At 44.1% G+C, this 18212-nt stretch overlaps 1 protein-coding gene across 1 annotated transcript in view; it reads left to right on the top strand.

Moving 5' to 3' along the window:
* slc17a8 (solute carrier family 17 member 8) overlaps positions 1-18212 on the top strand; it is a 66016-nt gene that overhangs the window by 13729 nt on the left and 34075 nt on the right. Inside the window, exon 4 of the mRNA XM_080191782.1 lies at positions 17945-18059. Coding sequence (XP_080047908.1) covers positions 17945-18059 — 115 coding nt within the window. The remainder of the gene's footprint in view (positions 1-17944; positions 18060-18212) is intronic.

Here is an 18212-nt window from a genome sequence, read left to right as displayed (position 1 = left end):
TTGATGTAGACATGGACATGTTCTCCACTATGCTTCCTGAAGTCGCTGACTATCTCCTTCTTTTGGTTGACAATGAGGGAGAGATTATTACCGCTGCACCAGGTCACCAGATTCTCTATCTCATTCCTGTAGTCTGTCTCATCATTGTTTGAGATCTGACCCACTACGGTGGTGTCAACCGCAAACTTGAAAATCGAGTTGGAGGGGAATGTGGCCACACAGTCATAAGTGCGTAAGGAGTATAGTAAGGGATATAAGGGATTAAAGAGTATTGTAAAGTATCTAATGGCAGTAATAACCTCAGGATGATCCAAGCTCTTTACAGCCAGGAACAGACTTCTGAAATTGTTGTAATGTAAAAAGCACAGCAGCCAATTTGCACACAGCAAGATCCCACGGTCAGCGTTGTGATAATGACTAGATCATGTCAAATGTCACAGAAGTTCTGTCCTTATGTCTGTTTTTGGGATGTTGGATGAACATTGAAGAGAACACCAGGGAGAATTTCCCTACTTTCCTTCAAAACAGTGCCATGGGATCTTTAACATCAATCTTTTGGATTTGATTTGATTTATTATTATCACACGTATTAACATACAGTGAAAAGTATCGTTTCTTGTGTTCTTTACAGATAAAGCATACTGTTCATAAAGAAGGAAATGACAGAGTGCAGAATGTAGTGTTACAGTCCTAGCTAGGGTGTAGAGAAAGATCAACTTAGTGTGAGGTAGGTCCATTCAGAAGTCTAACAGCAGCAGGGAAGAAGCTGTTCTTGAGTCGGTTGATACATAACCTCAGACTTTTGTATCTTTTTCTTGACGGAAGAAGGTGGAAGAGAGAATGTCCGGGGTGTGTGGGGTCCTTAATTATGCTGGCTGCTTTGCGGAGGCAGCGGGAAGTGTAGACAGAGTCAATGTTTGGAAGGCTGGTTTGTATTGGGTTGGATTGGACTACATTCACGACCCTTGTAGTAGGACAGAGGGTGCCTTGCTCTAATGTCTCATTCTAATGATTCTTCAGCCACTCCCACTGTGGGATCTTCAGTCCCGCCAAAGGCAACTCCCTCTACCCACCCGAGGTGGCCTCCATGGTGGAAAGACGGAGGAGCCGTGTAAATGCCGTAGACATCGGCGGGTCTGGAAGATCCCACTGGCAGCCAATCTTGAGACACGTCCATTGCTAGAAAGCACACCACAGACAGGGCTGGAAAGCAATCCTCGGCAGTGCAGGGCTCCCTCAGTGTTGCACTGGATCAGTCAGGTGCATGTCTGACTGTGTGCTTTCAGTGTAGACTCAGCACTTGACAGTGCATCAGGAATCTATGGACCCCGAATGTGCGAATTCATCATGTCTGTCCCCTACTGGTAACTTTTACCACAGCCTTTCCCAAAGGAATTCTATCTTATCAATCAGAAACATCATGAAGTATTTCATATGTAATGAATGAAAGCACCGTGGGTGTTAATGCACCAGCACAATCCCACAAACTGGATGAATGTGAACCATGAGATTGATTTTTTGATTTTTTTTTGAACCAGGTCACTGGGAAAGCTCAATGTTGTTCAAGATAGTAGTTCCGATTCTGGGACAGTTCTTCCCAATTATGAATTATATTTAAGCCGAGTGGATTGTACAATCACAGAACCATGGAAAAGTTACAGTGTAGAAGGAGGCCCAACTTCTCCATGCTAGACCGAGGACACCTTTCTAACCCCACCTTCCTGCACTCTGCCCATAGCCCTGTGGCTTACAACACTTAAGGTACTGATCCGGGTTCTTTATAAAACAGTTTAGGGTCTCCGCCTCCACCGCCAACTCGGGCAGCGAATTCCAGACACCCAACACCCTCTCTGTAAAAAAGTTTTTACTCATGTCCCCTCTACACCTCCTGCCACTAATCTCGAATCCACGCTGCCTGGTTCTAGAACAGAATTAAACTCTTTGAAGTAACGAGGAAAATAAAACAGCAAAATGACTTCCTTCTTTATCAAATTTCTGGGAACATTCATATTCCAAATCATTCGGATTTTTTGCATTTAGTTACTATAGTAATACAATCCTTTTTCTGTTGATATTTTATACTGTATCTTAGCCTTGCTTTGGTTCATGGGCTCAAGTTCAGAGGGAAAGGGGAGTTCTGCTGGGTAGCTATGCCAACACTAACCCCATCGCTATATCAGATTATCCAACCATCTCTCTCACTGTAACTGTGGGATCTTGCCATGCACAGATAGACTCCCGCATTAGCTCAGGTAACAGAGGTTAGATTTCAAACATGTTTCAATGGGCGTGAAGCATTTTGGGAGGTGTGTCAAGGAGCTAGAAGTTTAGAGTACGAGGGGTCGCTGTTGAAAAATAAGAGGTCACCCATTTAGGATAGCGATAAGGAGAATTCTTTTCTCTCAGAGGGTGGTGGGTCTTTGGAACTCTCTCTCTACAAAGGCTGTGGAAGCAGAGTTCTGGAATATTTCTAAGGCACAGCAAGATAGATTCTTGACAGATAAGGGGGTGAAAGGTAATCGGAGATAGGTGGGAATGTGAGGTTGAGGTTATAATTAGATCAGTTATGACTTTATTGAATAACGGACCAGGCCTGAGGGTCCGAGTGGCCTATTCCTGCTCCTAATTCCTATATTTACATGTCTATAAATACACTGTCTCTCTGTCTGATAAAGACACACCATCAATCCAATCAGGGCTATCAGGATGTTCCAGCAGAGATGTTAGTGGCTCCATTTGACTTGTCAAGGCATCTGAAGTATTGAGAGTGCAAGTCATTGAATGTTTGTGAGTGAATGAATGGGTCAAGTTTACATTGTGTGATTTTGGAGCAGATAACATGGAGTGTGATCTCCTGTGTGGTTTCAGTTGCCTGATGGGGTAGGAGGAGAATTTAACAGAGTTATTTTCCCCTTTTTAACATTTTGCCTTGCTACATGGATTACATGGCTCCTCTCACAGAATACTACAGTGCAGAAGAGGCCCTTCAGCCCATTGAGTCTGCACCGATGTATGAAAGGCCCTGAACTGCCCACCTAATCCCACCTGCCAGCACTTGGCCCACAGCCCTGAATGTTGTGGTGTGCCAAGTGCTCATCCAGATACTTTTTTAAAGGATGTGAGGCATCCCGCCCCCACCACCCTCCCAGACAGCATGTGCCAGACCCTCACCACCCTCTGGGTAAATAAGTTTTTCCTCAAATCCCCCCCAAACTTCCCACCCCTCACTTTTAACTTGTGTCCCCTCATATCTGACCATTCAACAAAGAGGAACAGCTGCTCCCTATCCACTCTGTCCATGTCCCTCATAATCTTGAACACCTCAATCAGGACACCTCTCAGTCTTCTCTGCTCCAAAGAAAACAACCCAAGCCTATCCAACCTCTCTTCAAAACTTAAACTTATATCTCCATGTCTGGGGGGAGGGCTGGTGGACTAAGAAGAGTGTATCCATAATGTTCCAGCTATTATGCATGTGAGGCTAGGCTTTGTGGAGGAGTTAATCTTTCCCTCTTCTCTCATTTTTGTATGAATTTAGTCATTTTGCCATCAATGCTAGACGTCAAGAAACAGACAAATGACCTGACCCAGGACTAAAGGTTCAGTTCCGTGAGTCCAGGTTAGGCACATTGAGAGCAGGGTAGAAACTCACCATCAAGTGGAGAATCCTGGCATGGTTCAAACCAAAATGTTCATCAAAACAGAAATGGATAACTTGAACTCTGCAGTAACAGATTACTATGATTCTGACTCTACTTATGTTAGAGAGAGAGAGAGAGAGAGAGAGAGTCGGGATTTAATTTAAGGGGAGGTAAAGGCCTAGTGGTATTACCGCTAGCTAGATTATTAATCCAGAAACACAGCTAATGTTCTGGGGACCTGGGTTCGAATCCTGCCACGGCAGATGGCGAAATTTGAATTAAATACAAAAAGATCTGGAATTAAGAATCTATTGATGACCATGAAACCATTGTCAATTGTTGGGAAAACCCCTCTGGTTCACTAATGTCCTTTAGGGCAGGAAATCTGCTATCCTTACCCCTACATGTGACACCAGACCCATAACAATGTAGTTGGCTCTCATCTGCTCTCGGGCAACTAGGAATGGGCAATAAATACTGGCCCAGCCAGCGATGCCCACGTCCCATGAATGAATAAAAGAAATTTAATATCATATTGTGTTTCTCAGAAATCTTTCAGCGCATTTCTCATGCGAGGAATTACTTTGAAATGCTGTGCTGGTTGTTATACAGGTCAGCGCACTCTTAATATTGTGCAGAGCACACACTCACAAATCCCACCAATGAATAATTGATGTTGGTTGAGTGTTAGCCAAGACACCTGGAAGAGTGTTCCTGCTCTTCCTCAAAATAGTGCCATAAAATCTCAAAAATCCATGTGAGAGGGAACTCAGGTCTTGGCTTAAATGATTACTGACAGGCCTAGATAGAGTGGACACAGGGAAGATGTTTCCGCCAGTGGGAGAGACTAGAACTCGAGGGCACAACCTCAGAGTGAAGGGACGCTCCTTTAGCACTGAAATGAGGAGGAATCTCTTCAGCCAGAGAGTGGTGAATCTGTGGAACTCTTTGCCGCAGAAGGCTGTGGAGGCCGGGTCATTGAGTGTCTTTAAGCCAGATATAGATGGGTTCTTGATTAATAAGGGGATCAAGGGTTAAGAGGAAAAGGCAGGAGAATGGGGATGAGAATGATATCAGCCACGATTGAATGGTGGAGCAGACTTGATGGGCTGAATGGCCTAATTCTGCTCCTATATCTTATGGTCTTACGAATAGGGCGACAGCCCCGACAGTGCAGCACTCCCTCAGTAGTGTGCAGAAGCATTGCTATCTTGTCCTTTGGAGTGGAGCTTTTGGAATGGGAATGTCACCCCGTTTCGACATGTCAGTTTTATAAAAAACGCAATAACCACAGCGTGGCGAATTTAAACATTTCAACTCACCCTTTTGGGTAATGTACACACAGGGGAAATATTCTCACATCCATTGTCTGAGACTGGAATCACATCTTGTCCAATTTAATAAAGGGATCTGTGAAAACGTGAAGCTTTGATCTTATATGTTAGAGTAGAATATTTCATGTTGCCGATTTTAGACCCTCCTGTGTCCATGGACTTGTCAACGCACTGTTATTAGCTTTTAAGGTTTTCACTGAGCCAGCTATTGCTGGTAAATTGATTAAATTTTAAATGCACTTTTTTCTGCTCACACAGGAAGAGAACAGGAAATATCTGCCCGTGTGCACACAGATAATTTATTAACCATGGTTCTCTTTGTCAAATGATATGTCTGTAGTAACGGGATCTTGAGGATACAGTCGGTACAGTTAATTATTCATGCAGCTTAATCTGTACTCACAATATCAGATTATACTGTGGAAACGCAGTGAGCACGGTGGCTTTATAAAAGGGAGGAGATGGAGATAAACTTCACACTTTACTACAACCACTTTCAAAGCTTTCCCACGCATACAGAGATGGGTCCTCCGATTCAAGAGGAAATCACTGCGGGTGCTAAAAATCAGGGAGGTGATGGCCTAGTGGCATTATCGCCGGACTGTTAATCCAGAAACTCAGCTAACGTTCTGGGGACCCGGGTTCGAATCCCACCCCGGCAGATGATGGAATTTGAATTAAATAAAAACTGGAATTAAGAATTACTGAAACAACCGTTGGAAAAACCCATCTGGTTCACTAATGCCCTTTAGGGAAGGAAATCTGCCGTCCTTACCCTGGTCTGGTCTACACATGTGTCTCCAGAGCCACAGCAATGCGGTTGACTCTCAACTGCCCTCAGGCCGCTAGGGATGGGTAATAAATGCTGGCCCAGCCAGCGATGCCCATGGCCCATGGATGAATTAAAAATCAGAAAAGGCTGGAGATACTCAGCAAGTCAGGTGGAGAGAAAAGTAGAGTCAATGCAGGCATAGTGACCACTTTGCAGGACACCTTCATTCAATCCACAAGCACGACCCTGACTTTCCTGTTACCTGTTATTTCAATGCTCCCACTCTCCCTGGTCATTCTCTCCTTGGCCTGCGACAGTGGAGGAACAGAACCACACTGTCCCCTTGGTACATTACCACCTCCTGGACCCAACACTGTGTTCATCTATTTACGATCATTATCTCTACATCCGTTATGTTTTGTGGGGTTTTCTTCCCGCTGTTTTTTTGCTTTTGTTATTCCTTAACTTTGCATTTGGACAGCTGTTATCCAGCCAATCTCACCTCACCTGGGCACAACGTCAGTCTCTTTACCCCTCACCAGTCCCTTTAGCTCTTGTACAACTCAACCTGCCCCAGACCATCCCTGTGTTTATCTTCCCTCTTGCTCACTTGCCCCGAACCCACTTTATCTCGAACTTTCCTCAGTTCTGATTAAAAGTCACAAGCCTCAAATCTTTTTCTCTCCACAATTGCTGCCTGACCTGCTGAGTATTCCTGAATATTCCGATGTTTGCTGTTAAGGGTTAACGTCCCAGTAAAGAAGAGTGAGAAATGTGATCGGAGCACATTACACTTTGATAAGGGATAGATATCTGTCAGAAAATCTATCTCTGACAAACGAACTACCGTTGGAAGGCAGGAACATGATAAATGATAAGGATATTTTTCAGTCTCAAATACTTGCCAGACTTCTGCAGCTCAAAACATTTAAACTTATTTTACTCCTCAGTAAGTTCAGATGTTGTAGATAGTCAGATTACAAGTGTCCTTAATTGCAACATTAGAAACAGGAGGAGACTATTCAGCTCCTTGAGCCTGTTCTGTCATTCGAGTAGAGAACGTCTGACCTGATTCTTGGCTTCCTTTATCCATCTTGGCCCCAAATCAGTCTTGAAAATTCCAATGAACCCTCGGCGTCCAAAACCTGTTGAGAGAGAGAGAGAGTTACAGATTGCCAGTGTCTCCTTCCCGTGAAGCAGTGCTTGCTGTCTTCACTTCAGAACAAGATAGCTCTAATTTCTTTTCCTTCATTTTTTCATGGGATTTGGGCATCGCAGGCTGGGCCAGTGTTTGTCGTCCATCCCTAATTGCCCTTAAACTGAATAACTTGCTGGACCATTTCAATGAGTCAACCACGTTATTGCGGAGCTGGACTCACCTGTAAGCCAGACTGGGTAAGGACAATAAATTTCTTTCCCTACGAGGGATTAGTGAACCCAGATGGGTTTTTACAAAAATTGACGATAGTTAAATAGTCACCATTAACGAGATTAGCTTTCAATTCCAGATTTCATTAAGTAAATTTAAATATAAATTCCACCATTGGGATTTGAACCCATGTCCTCAGAGCATTAACCCGGGCCTCTGGAGTATTAGATTATAATAATACTTGTTCTGGGCTTGTCCGCAAGAGGAAATAGTTTTTCTCTGCCTACACTATGAGATCTTTGATGTTCGAGCGGATACATAGCCTCGTCTATGCAATCTGTTCTGGTATTTCAATCCTGTTGGCCCTGATATCATTTAAGTAAATCCACATTGGAAACATACATGGAAAATAGAAGCAGGAGCAGACCCCTCGACCCCTCAAGCCTGCTCCTTCATCAAATTCAATACCCTGATCTCTTGATTCCTAAAACTCCAAGAGCTATATCTAACTTATTCCTGATTTTGGCCTCAACTACCCTCTTTGGGAGTGAATTCCACACATTGACTACTCTTGGGGTGAAGACATTTCTCCTCACCTCAGTTTTAAAGGGTTCACCCTACCTTCAAATTGTGATCTCTAGTTCTGGATTCACCCACCATTGGGAACATTCTTTCTGAATCTAACCTGCCTAACCCTGTTAGAATTTTATAAGTTTCTATCAGATCCCATCTCATGTTTCTAAACTCCAATGAATATAATCCTAACTGACTGACTGTCTCCTCATATGACAGACCTGCTATCCCAGGAATCAGCCTGGTAAACCTTCGCTGTGCTCCCTCTATAGCAAGGACACCCTTCCTCAGATAAGGAGACCAAAACTGCACTCAGTACTCCGGGTGTGGCCTCACCAACGCCCTGTACACTTGCAGTAAAACATCCCTATCCCCATACTCAAATCCTCTCACTGTGAAGGCCAACATGCAATTTGCCTTCTTTACTGCCTACTGTACCTGCGCGCTTACTTTCAGTGACTGATTCACAAGGACACCTAGCTCTTACTGAGTATCCGCCTCTCTCAGTCAGGTGGCCTATTCTTGCCGCCAAAGTGGATAACCTCACATTTATCCATGTTAAATTGCATCTGCACCTCTTCCAAGGCCAATATATCCTTCCTGACATCCAGTTTCCAGAACTGAATATTATTCCACATGGGGTCTTTTGATTTGATTTGATTTGATTTATTATTGTTACGTATTAGTATACATTGAAAAGTACTGTTTCTTGCATGCTATGCGGACAAAGCATACCGTTCATGGAGAAGGAAAGGAGAGATTCAGAATGTAGTGTTACAGTCATAGCTAGGGTGTAGAGAAAGATCAACTTAGTGCAAGGTAAGTCCATTCAAAAGTCTGATGGCAGCAGGGAAGAAGCTATTCTTGAGTCGGTTGACACGTGACCTCAGGCTTTTGTATCTTTTTCCCGACGGAAGAAGGTGGAAGAGAGAATATCGGTGGTGAGTGGGGTCCTTAATTATGCTGGCAGCTTTTCCGAGGCAGCGGGAAGTGTAGACAGAGTCAATGAATGGGAGGCTGCATGATGGACTGGGCTTCATTCATGACTCTTTGTAGTTTCATGTGGTCTTGGACAGAGCAGGAGCCTTGGGTCTGACCAAGGTTCTATACAACTGAGGCAGTACTCCTGTCCCCTGCAATCGCAAACCACCCCTCCCACAACCTCCCCCACGGCTCTCTAGGATCGACCTGGATTTTAAAGAGTTTCTTAAAGGAGGGGGGGGGGAAGGTGGAAGTTTTGGAAGGGAATTCTAGCATTTTGGGCCTCAAAGGCTGAAGGCATGGCTACCAAAGAGGGAGCAATTAAAATTGTGGTCTCTTTAGAGGCCAGAAGTGCGCATATCATGGGGTGGGGTGGGGCAGGGGGAGGGGTTACACAATTAGGGAGGAGGCAAGACCATTGAGTGATTGGGAAGCAAAGATCAGAGTTTTAAAATTGAGCTGCTGTTTAACCTGGAGCCAATGGAGACCAGCAAGCAGAGGGATAATGGGCGGCTAAGGATTGAGTGAAGGAGAATCATTGATCAGTAACACAGGGCAGTCAGTAAGATCTCCAGCTACACCAAGAAACTGGGAAGGAAACTGATCGGCAGCTGCCTGAGGTTACTGAGATGAACATCAGGGATTTTACCGTCTCATTCGTCCCAAAACTATAAAGTCCTGCTTGAGGTCAATGGACCTTCACGTTGTTCACCCGTCACCCGCTCTGATTCCTGTGGCGAGCGGGGCAGTAAAATTCTGGCTGAGGTGTCTTTGAAGGTGAGGAACAGATTAACAATAAGGTATATGGGATATTGGTCTTTATAAATAGAAGCACAGAGGACACAATGCAAAAGTCACGCTAAGCAAATGGAAGACATCAGTTTGGCCCAAGCTGGAGAATTGAGTCCAATTCTGGGCAATGCATTTTGGGAAGAATATGAAGATTTTGATGAGCGTACAGAAGAGCTGTAATGGCTTGGGGAAGGGGTGTGAGGGCGGGGAGATGGATTACAGTTTAAAGTTTATTTATTAGTGTCACAAGTAAGCTTACATTCACACTGCAATGAAGTTACTGTGAAAATCCCCTAGTTTGTCACACTCTGGCGCCTGTTCGGGTTACACTGAGGGAGAATTTAGAATGGCCAATGCACCCTAATCAGCACGCCTTTCAGACTGTGGGAGGAAATCTGAGCACCTGGAGGAAACCCATGCAGACACGAGGAGAGCATGCAAACTCCGCACAGACAGTGACCCAGGCTGGGAATTGAACCCGTGTCCCTGGCGCTGCGAGGCAGCAGTGCTAACCCACAGTGCCGCAATGCCACTCTATGAATTACTACTTACTAGTCACCAAAATTTTGTTCATTTATCCCAATATTTCTCCAAGGTTCAGTGTCAAATATTGGTTGATGATGTTCCTGTGAAATGCCTTGGAATGTTTTATTGTGCCAAAGGCGTTATATATATGCAAGGAGTTGTTGTTATCCAATTATTATTGAGTATACAGCAACAGTGCACTCTGGTACTTTTCCAGCAACTCAGTCACACTTGTCATTTTTAACTGGCTGAGGCCATTCATTTTTGCTCACATTAAGCCCTGTAGAACAATGACGCATGTCTTATTGAACCCACTAGATGGTACTGTTAACAGAGGAAGTCTAGAGCAAGCACAGTAAATGGACTTTACAGAGTCCCTGAGGTCTCACTCATTGAGAAGAATGTTAAACAGATCACACCCAGGGTGAAGCAGTAAGTGAAAGCCCAAAGTTAGCACGGGAATATTTTTTGACGAGTGAGATTATTGTTGCTGGGTCAATTTGTTATATTAGTTAGAACGCGGAGTGAGACCAAACACAGGTTGGGTTGATGGTTAGGAAGGTTAATGCAGAGTGAGACCAGACCCGGGTTGGGTTGATGGTTAGGAGAGTTAATGCAGAGTGAGACCAGATCCAGGTTGGGTTGATGGTTAGGAAGGTTAATGCAGAGTGAGACCAGACCCGGGTTGGGTTGATGGTTAGGAGGGTTAATGCAGAGTGAGACCAGACCCAGGTTGGGTTGATGGTTAGGAAGGTTAATGCAGAGTGAGACCAGACCCAGGTTGGGTTGATGGTTAGGAGGGTTAATGCAGAGTGAGACCAGACCCAGGTTGGGTTGATGGTTAGGAAGGTTAATGCAGAGTGAGACCAGACCCGGGTTGGGTTGATGGTTAGGAAGGTTAATGCAGAGTGAGACCAGACCCGGGTTGGGTTGATGGTTAGGAGGGTTAATTCAGAGTGAGACCAGACCCGGGTTGGGTTGATGGTTAGGAGAGTTAATGCAGAGTGAGACCAGATCCAGGTTGGGTTGATGGTTAGGAAGGTTAATGCAGAGTGAGACCAGACCCGGGTTGGGTTGATGGTTAGGAGGGTTAATGCAGAGTGAGACCAGACCCAGGTTGGGTTGATGGTTAGGAGGGTTAATGCAGAGTGAGACCAGACCCAGGTTGGGTTGATGGTTAGGAGGGTTAATGCAGAGTGAGACCAGACCCAGGTTGGGTTGATGGTTAGGAGGGTTAATGCAGAGTGAGACCAGACCCAGGTTGGGTTGATGGTTAGGAGGGTTAATGCAGAGTGAGACCAGACCCGGGTTGGGTTGATGGTTAGGAGGGTTAATGCAGAGTGAGACCAGACCCAGGTTGGGTTGATGGTTAGGAGGGTTAATGCAGAGTGAGACCAGACCCGGGTTGGGTTGTTGCACTAAGTACACCATTTCTGCTTAGAGTCAAAGACACAGAGAGTGTTACACTCTCCAATGAGATGTTAAACCAAATGATGGCTGTGTGTTTTGATGCACATTAAAGGTCTCATGGTATTAGTTGGAGAGCAGTAAAGTTCTCTCACTTTCCCCAACTAGTTTGTACCAGTGTTTATATCTCACATTTCAACTCATCAACTCATCCAGCCCATCAGCCAGTTTTTATTTAAGTGCCTCTGTGCTATCCACCTCAACCACTCCATGTGGAAGTGACTTCTTCCTTATCTATTTCTCCTGAATTTCCTATTGAGTTTTTAAAGAATTATATCACGGGATGTGGGTGTCTTCAGCAAGGCCAGCATTAGGTGCCCATCCCTAATTACCCTTGAATTGAATGTCTCACTTGGCCATTTCAGAGGCAGCTAAGAGTCACCCACATGGCTGTGGGTCTGAGTCACATGTAGGCCAGACCAGGTAAGGAAGGCAGATTTCATTCCCTGAAGGGCATATTTATTAGTTGCAAGTAAGGCTTACATTAACACTGCAATGAAGTTACTGTGAAGTTCCCCCAGTCGCCACAGTCCGGTGCCTGTTTGGGTCAATGCACCCTAATCAGCACGTCTTTTGGACTGTGGGAGGCAACAGAGCATCCAGAGGAAACCCAAGCAGACATGGGGAGAATGTGCAAACTCCACACAGACAGTGACCCAAGCTGGGAATTGAACCTGGGTCCCAGGCGCTGTGAGGCAGCAGTGCTAACCATTGTGCCACTCCAATTGACCCAATTGCTACAATCGATAATAGTTTCATGGTCATCATTAGACACTTGATTCCAGATTTTTCTTGAATTCAAATCTTACAATTTGCCATGTCGGGATTCGAACTCGGGTTACCAGAGCGTTACCCTGGGACTCTGGATTAATGATCCACTGACTATACCATCGTACCACCTATCTTATTTTTGTTTTTATGGCATCTTAGCTTTTGACTCCCTCTATGAATTGAAGTAAGTACTTTGTATCTAACCCATCAAATCCTCTCAGGTCACCCTCAGCCCTCTCTTTTCTCGAGAATAGAGCCTCACCCTGTTCAATCCTTCCTGGTCATCGTAATCTCTTAGCTCTGACATTATGTTTGATGCCGTGTCTGTGATTTGCAATCGATTGAACCATTTAATGATCTGCCCCATGTTATAGTCAAGGTCAGAAACTCTAAGTTGTTTTATGGAGTCAGCCTAGACCATGGCTGGAATTTTACAGTCCGGCCCGTCACGGGGATCGAGCAAGAGGCAGACCGTGGAAAAGCCCACTGACCTCAGGCGGAATTTTACTGTTTCAGGACAAATGAGGCCATAAAACCCCACCCCACATGTTTTGCACTTCAAATTTGGCGCAGGTAAGCATCAGATATTTCACCCCAGGTATGATTCCAACAACCAACTAGGGAGCTTTATCAAACAAATTTTATTTAAGGACATTTACTAACACATGGAAAATTAGCAATAATTTTTACCAATTACAAATAAGAAAAAAATCAATCATGATATTGTATAAACCTTAACAGCTCAATGTACTGTTCTAACACAACATTCTTAATAACACATGTTCCCAGTTTTGGTTTAGCACAAAAAAATCTATACTTGCATGATTTTAAATGCTCTGCAACACCTGCTGTGAATTAGTCCTTTGGATGGAGAATTAAAACTCTGACTCTTTCATTCTGGAGCCCCCTCCCAGTACCTCGAGGTAGAGATAGTGCCTCAAACTAGCAAACCACCAGCTGTAAAATTTTCACTTCAGAAAGGCAAGAAAGACTGCTTCCAATTAGCCAGCAGAATTTCTAATAGCACGGAGAGAGACAAACACACTGCCTTCAGCCTGCAGTCCAAGCACCTTCTAACCAGCCAGCAGGCAAAACTGAAAGTAAGGACTCTTGTAAGGAAAGAAACTGTCCCACTTGACCTGCCGATCACTGTTCCCCCCAACAGTTCCAACAAGACTGTAAACTCCAACAGAGTGCATTAGGCCCAGATTCAAAATAAACAAAAAGCTTGTTGTATGATTCTAACAACAATAAAAGCAAGTGGGGAAGCCATGGCCTAGTGTTATTATTGCTAGATTATTAATCCAGAAGCTGTTCTGGGGTTCAAATCCCACCATGGCAGATGGTGAAATTTGAATTCAACAAAAAAAAACCTAGGAATTAAGAATTTTCTGATAACCATGAAACCATTATTGGGAAAAAACCCCATCTGGTTCACTAATATCCTTTAGGGAAGGAAATCTGCCATCCTTACCTGGTCTGGCTTACACGTGACTCCAGATCCATAGCAATATGGTTGACTCTCAACTGCCCTCCAAGGGCAACTAGGGATGGGTAATAAATGCTGGCCCAGTCAGCAACGCCCACAAATGATTAAAAAGAATAAAAGGACATTGATTCAGACAGGTTGGCAGCAAGCACAGAACTGCAGAGAACTATGATTAAAATGCATTTCTTAAAGACACAGTAGCATCGTACCCAGCCTGGAATTTTGAAATTGTATCGCTTCTGAGGCCTGGCTGTCAGCTAGATTATTTATTGACTGAGAAATCCATTACCGTTTATGTACAAAGTGGGGATATGTTCTGAACAATATATGAGTCTCTTATGCATTGAGTTAGCTAACAAGCGGGTATAAATGTACCAAACGTTTGATAGGAGGTGGGAGGTAAATAGACACATTGGGCTTGAATGAAACTCACTGAAAACCCATTCACTTGAAGTTAAAATGAATTTCATATCCTCTTCAAGTAGGGTAAATAGCTCAGGGCCACAGTGTGGGCTGATGTGATTGAGAGGTCTGAAACTCATGGTGGTAGATGTCGGCTAGAGGGTTGGTAAATATTGCTCTCCTTTCTTTTATTTTACCCAAGGGCAACATTTGAAAACTGCTGAAAATGAAGTTGAGAATTCATTCATTTTAATTATAATTTCAATTTTTTTTTTAGGAGACCCTTTCCACCCTCCACAGGTATCCAAGCTGCACGTACTGAGTTCCTCTCTGTGTATAAAACACAGTTAGCCCTCTGATCCTTTAGTGTTGATGGTAATTTGACGCAAGCTCATTCAACAGTTGTGCAAAAACAACAGGGAGCTGAGAATTAACCACATAACTTTTTTTATTCATTGGATGTGGACACCACTGGAGGGGCCAGCAGTTATTCCCATTTGCCCTCCGTGTCAGAGGGCATTTGAGAGTCAGCCACATTGCTGTGTCTCTGGAGTCACACATAGGCCAGATTGGGTAAGGACAGCACATCATGAGCTGGATTGGCTTTTACAACAATTTGACTGTGGGTTCATCGTCATTAGACTTTTATTTTAGCCAGTTTTTTTAAAAATTGAATTTAAATTTCACTATCTGCTGTGGCAGGATTTGAACCTAGTATCCCATAGCATTACCCTGGGTCACTTGAGTATTAGGCTGCTGAAAAGACCATTACCTCACCTTGTATGACTGCAGCAGAAACTCTGTTCCTTATCACTGACACGTTTCTCTCACTGGAAACTACTTCTGGCTGAACCCATACGCTTCACAACATTGCTTTCATATTTGACCCCGAGATGAACTTCCGATCACACATCCACACCATCAATCAGTCTGCCCAGTTTCGGCTCTGTAACATTAGACACTGTGACTCAGTCACATTTCAGCTCCTTCTCACTGTTGACACCCTCATTCCTGCCTTTGTTACCACCAGACTCGACTATTCTAACCATTTACTTACTTTTCTTAACCCTGCAGCTTAAAATCCATTTTCCACATTCACTGAATCTATCAATATTTCTTTGACCTTCTGTGTTTTCACCTCCTTTATTTACAATGCTCCTGTTCTTTGTATCATCGGCAAATTGGGATATTTGGTAAATTTGGCTTTCTATTCTGTTATCATTATACGGGTGACACGGTGGCACAGTAGTTAGCACTACGGCCTCACAGCGCCAGGGACCCAGGTTTGACCCCAACCTTGGGTGACAGTCTGTGTGGAGTTTGCACGTTCTCCCTGTGTCTTTGCGGGTTTCCTCTGGGTGTTCCGGTTTCCTCCCACACTCAAAAGTTGAGCAGTTTAGGTTGATTGGCCATGCTAAATTGCCCCTTGTATCAGTGCTGTTAGCAGGGTAGATATGTGGGGTTATAGAGATAGGGCCTGGGTAGGATTGTGTTTGGTACAGACTCGATGGGCTAAATGGCCTTCTTCTGCACTGTAGGGATTCTATGCTTCTATCTAAATAATCAATGAATATGCTGAAAAGTTGAGGCCACAACAAATCCTGCCAATTAGAATATCTACCCATAACTCTTCCTCTCTATTTCAGCCACTCAACCAATTCAGTTCCATGAGATTAAACCTCAGGAGAGACAGTCCCTTCTGAGGGACCTTATCTAATGTCTACTGGAGGTCCATGTAAATTAGATCCATAAATACTTACCACTACTGTCCATCCCTTTAAGCAGCTCTGGCACAAATCTATGCTAGCTCTCCCTGATCAGATGAAAGTCTTCACTCTATCCTTAATTATAAACTTGAGTAATTTCCTCTCAATTTGTTTACAACTCCCTGCTTTGATCGTTTACCTTTCGGAAATAGCAGGCTGGAGTGCATAATTTTCCTCTCCAGAGGAACGATTCCCAAATTGAGAGAACGCTGGAGATGATAGTGAGGGCATCTCCTACTTCCTTTCGATATCTCCGTGCATCTTCACACACCTACACAATGCCTCGTGGTGATCTCAGGTCCATGCATTGCTTTCTAATAAGAGGATACTCTCAGTTAATTGGAGGTTTTGACATTGCTTTTTGTTGGGCATCGGGGAAAAGGAGCAAAGATTGCAGAATGGAGTTGAGATTATTGAATGGTGGAACAGATTTGAGGGGCTGAATGGCCTCATTTTGGTTGTGCATTCAGTTGACAGCATGCTAGGACTGAGAGTTGGAATACTGGGATGCTTAATTTCTGAAATCCTGGCTGATTGTCATGCCTTGAGTCTCAAACAGCATCCAACCCACCCACTTCTAATTTGATTGGAGTAGGAGTGGGAGAGGAATTGGCAATTGGAATATTTTAAATGTATGCGAACAGTGGACTTTAATTTATTCATGGGACATGGGTGTCCCTGGCCGGCAGCATTTATTACCCATCCCTAGTTACAATTGAGAGACAACCACATTGCTGTGGCTCTGGAGTCAGATGTAGGCTCGACTGGGTAAGGACGACAGATTTCCTTCCCTAAAAGACATTATTGAACTTGATGGGTTTCTCCGACAATCGGCAATGATTTCGTGGCCATCAGTAGATTCTTAATTCCACTGAAGTCAAATTCTATCATTTTGACCTACCTTCCAGCTCACCCCTGGCTATTGCTCTCCCCAGACATTGGGAAACCTGGGGGATAAAATGAACCAATTGCTGTTGTGTGGAATAGGGAAGCAGTGACTTTGCAGCACTGCTTGTGGGCCAAGGGAAGCAGGATTTCTGCCCATCCCTCCCCCATCTTCTTCTCTGTTTCCCAAAGGGTACCTCTCACCCTAGGATCCAATGATAGCTCTCACACGATTGCAGTCTCATCCTCGACATTGTGAATCAGACCCTCACTGGGTTTGGTGACTTTTCCCCCAACACCTGGACTTAACCCCAATTCCCCACAGTGTTAGTGATCAGGCTACAGGCTTCCCTACTTGCTTTTGGATCCTAACTGCTCTGAAGAATTTCCACTAACTGCTGAGTGCAGGGGGCTAGTTGCAGGAACAGGACAGACGCTGTAAAGTTAAAACTGTGAAAGCAATGGCCTAGTGGTAGTATCGTTAGACTATTAGTCCAGAAACTCAGCTAATGTTATAAGAACCTGGGTTCGAATCCCACCATGGCAGATAGAACATAGAACATTACAGCGCAGAACATGCCCTTGGAATTTGATTTCAATTAAAAAAAAATCTGGAATTAAGAATCTACTGATGACCATGAAACTATTGCCAATTGTCCGAAAAACCCATCTAATGTCCTTTAGGGAAGGAAATCTGTCGCCCTTATCCAGTCTGGCCTACATGTGACTGTCAACTGTCCCCCAAGGGCAACTAGAGGTGGGCAATAAATGCTGGCCAGCCAGCAATGCCCATGTCCCACAAATGAATAAAAGAAAGTGGGCAGGGTGATCGAATCTCCTTCTTTCTGTTCACCAAACCTGGTTTACACCATCGGGACACGAGCTCATGAAGAATTATTGAAACCAATTGTGAGGAAGTTGAATTAACATAAAGAGAAAAAGTGACAAGGTAATTGCACTCTCTCAAGCTGATCCAGTAACGCTGAGAATGTCATCAGCTTACAATTGTTCAAACAACAGCCCAGGTAATGAAATGAAAATCTCCATGAAGACAATATTGAAATGATCCTTTATATGTAGCTCAGTTGTTGATGAAGGGTATTCTCATTATGGACAAAGATAATGATGATCTAACTGCTGTCACTGTTTAAATTTCTTTATGCTTATTTAACCGCAGAGTTTTTGGAGCTGCTATATTTTTGACATCAACACTGAACATGCTCATCCCATCAGCAGCGAGAGTGCATTTTGGATGTGTTTTGTTTGTAAGGATACTTCAAGGCCTTGTGGAGGTATGTTTCTAAATCTACATAACACTGCAGGGGACTGAGACCAAACTGATAGACCTTTCAGCGAGCTAGCACAGGGGCAATGGGCTGAATGGGGAAAGAGCAGGGAAATTGGAGTAAGAAGGTAATATGTCCATCAGAGAGCTAGCACAGTGC

The sequence above is a fragment of the Carcharhinus amblyrhynchos genome, chromosome 6 (assembly GCF_965287045.1).
Source record: "Carcharhinus amblyrhynchos chromosome 6, sCarAmb.v2.hapA, whole genome shotgun sequence".
Taxonomy (NCBI): Eukaryota; Metazoa; Chordata; class Chondrichthyes; order Carcharhiniformes; family Carcharhinidae; genus Carcharhinus; species Carcharhinus amblyrhynchos.
This window is presented reverse-complemented; position numbering and strand designations above follow the sequence as displayed.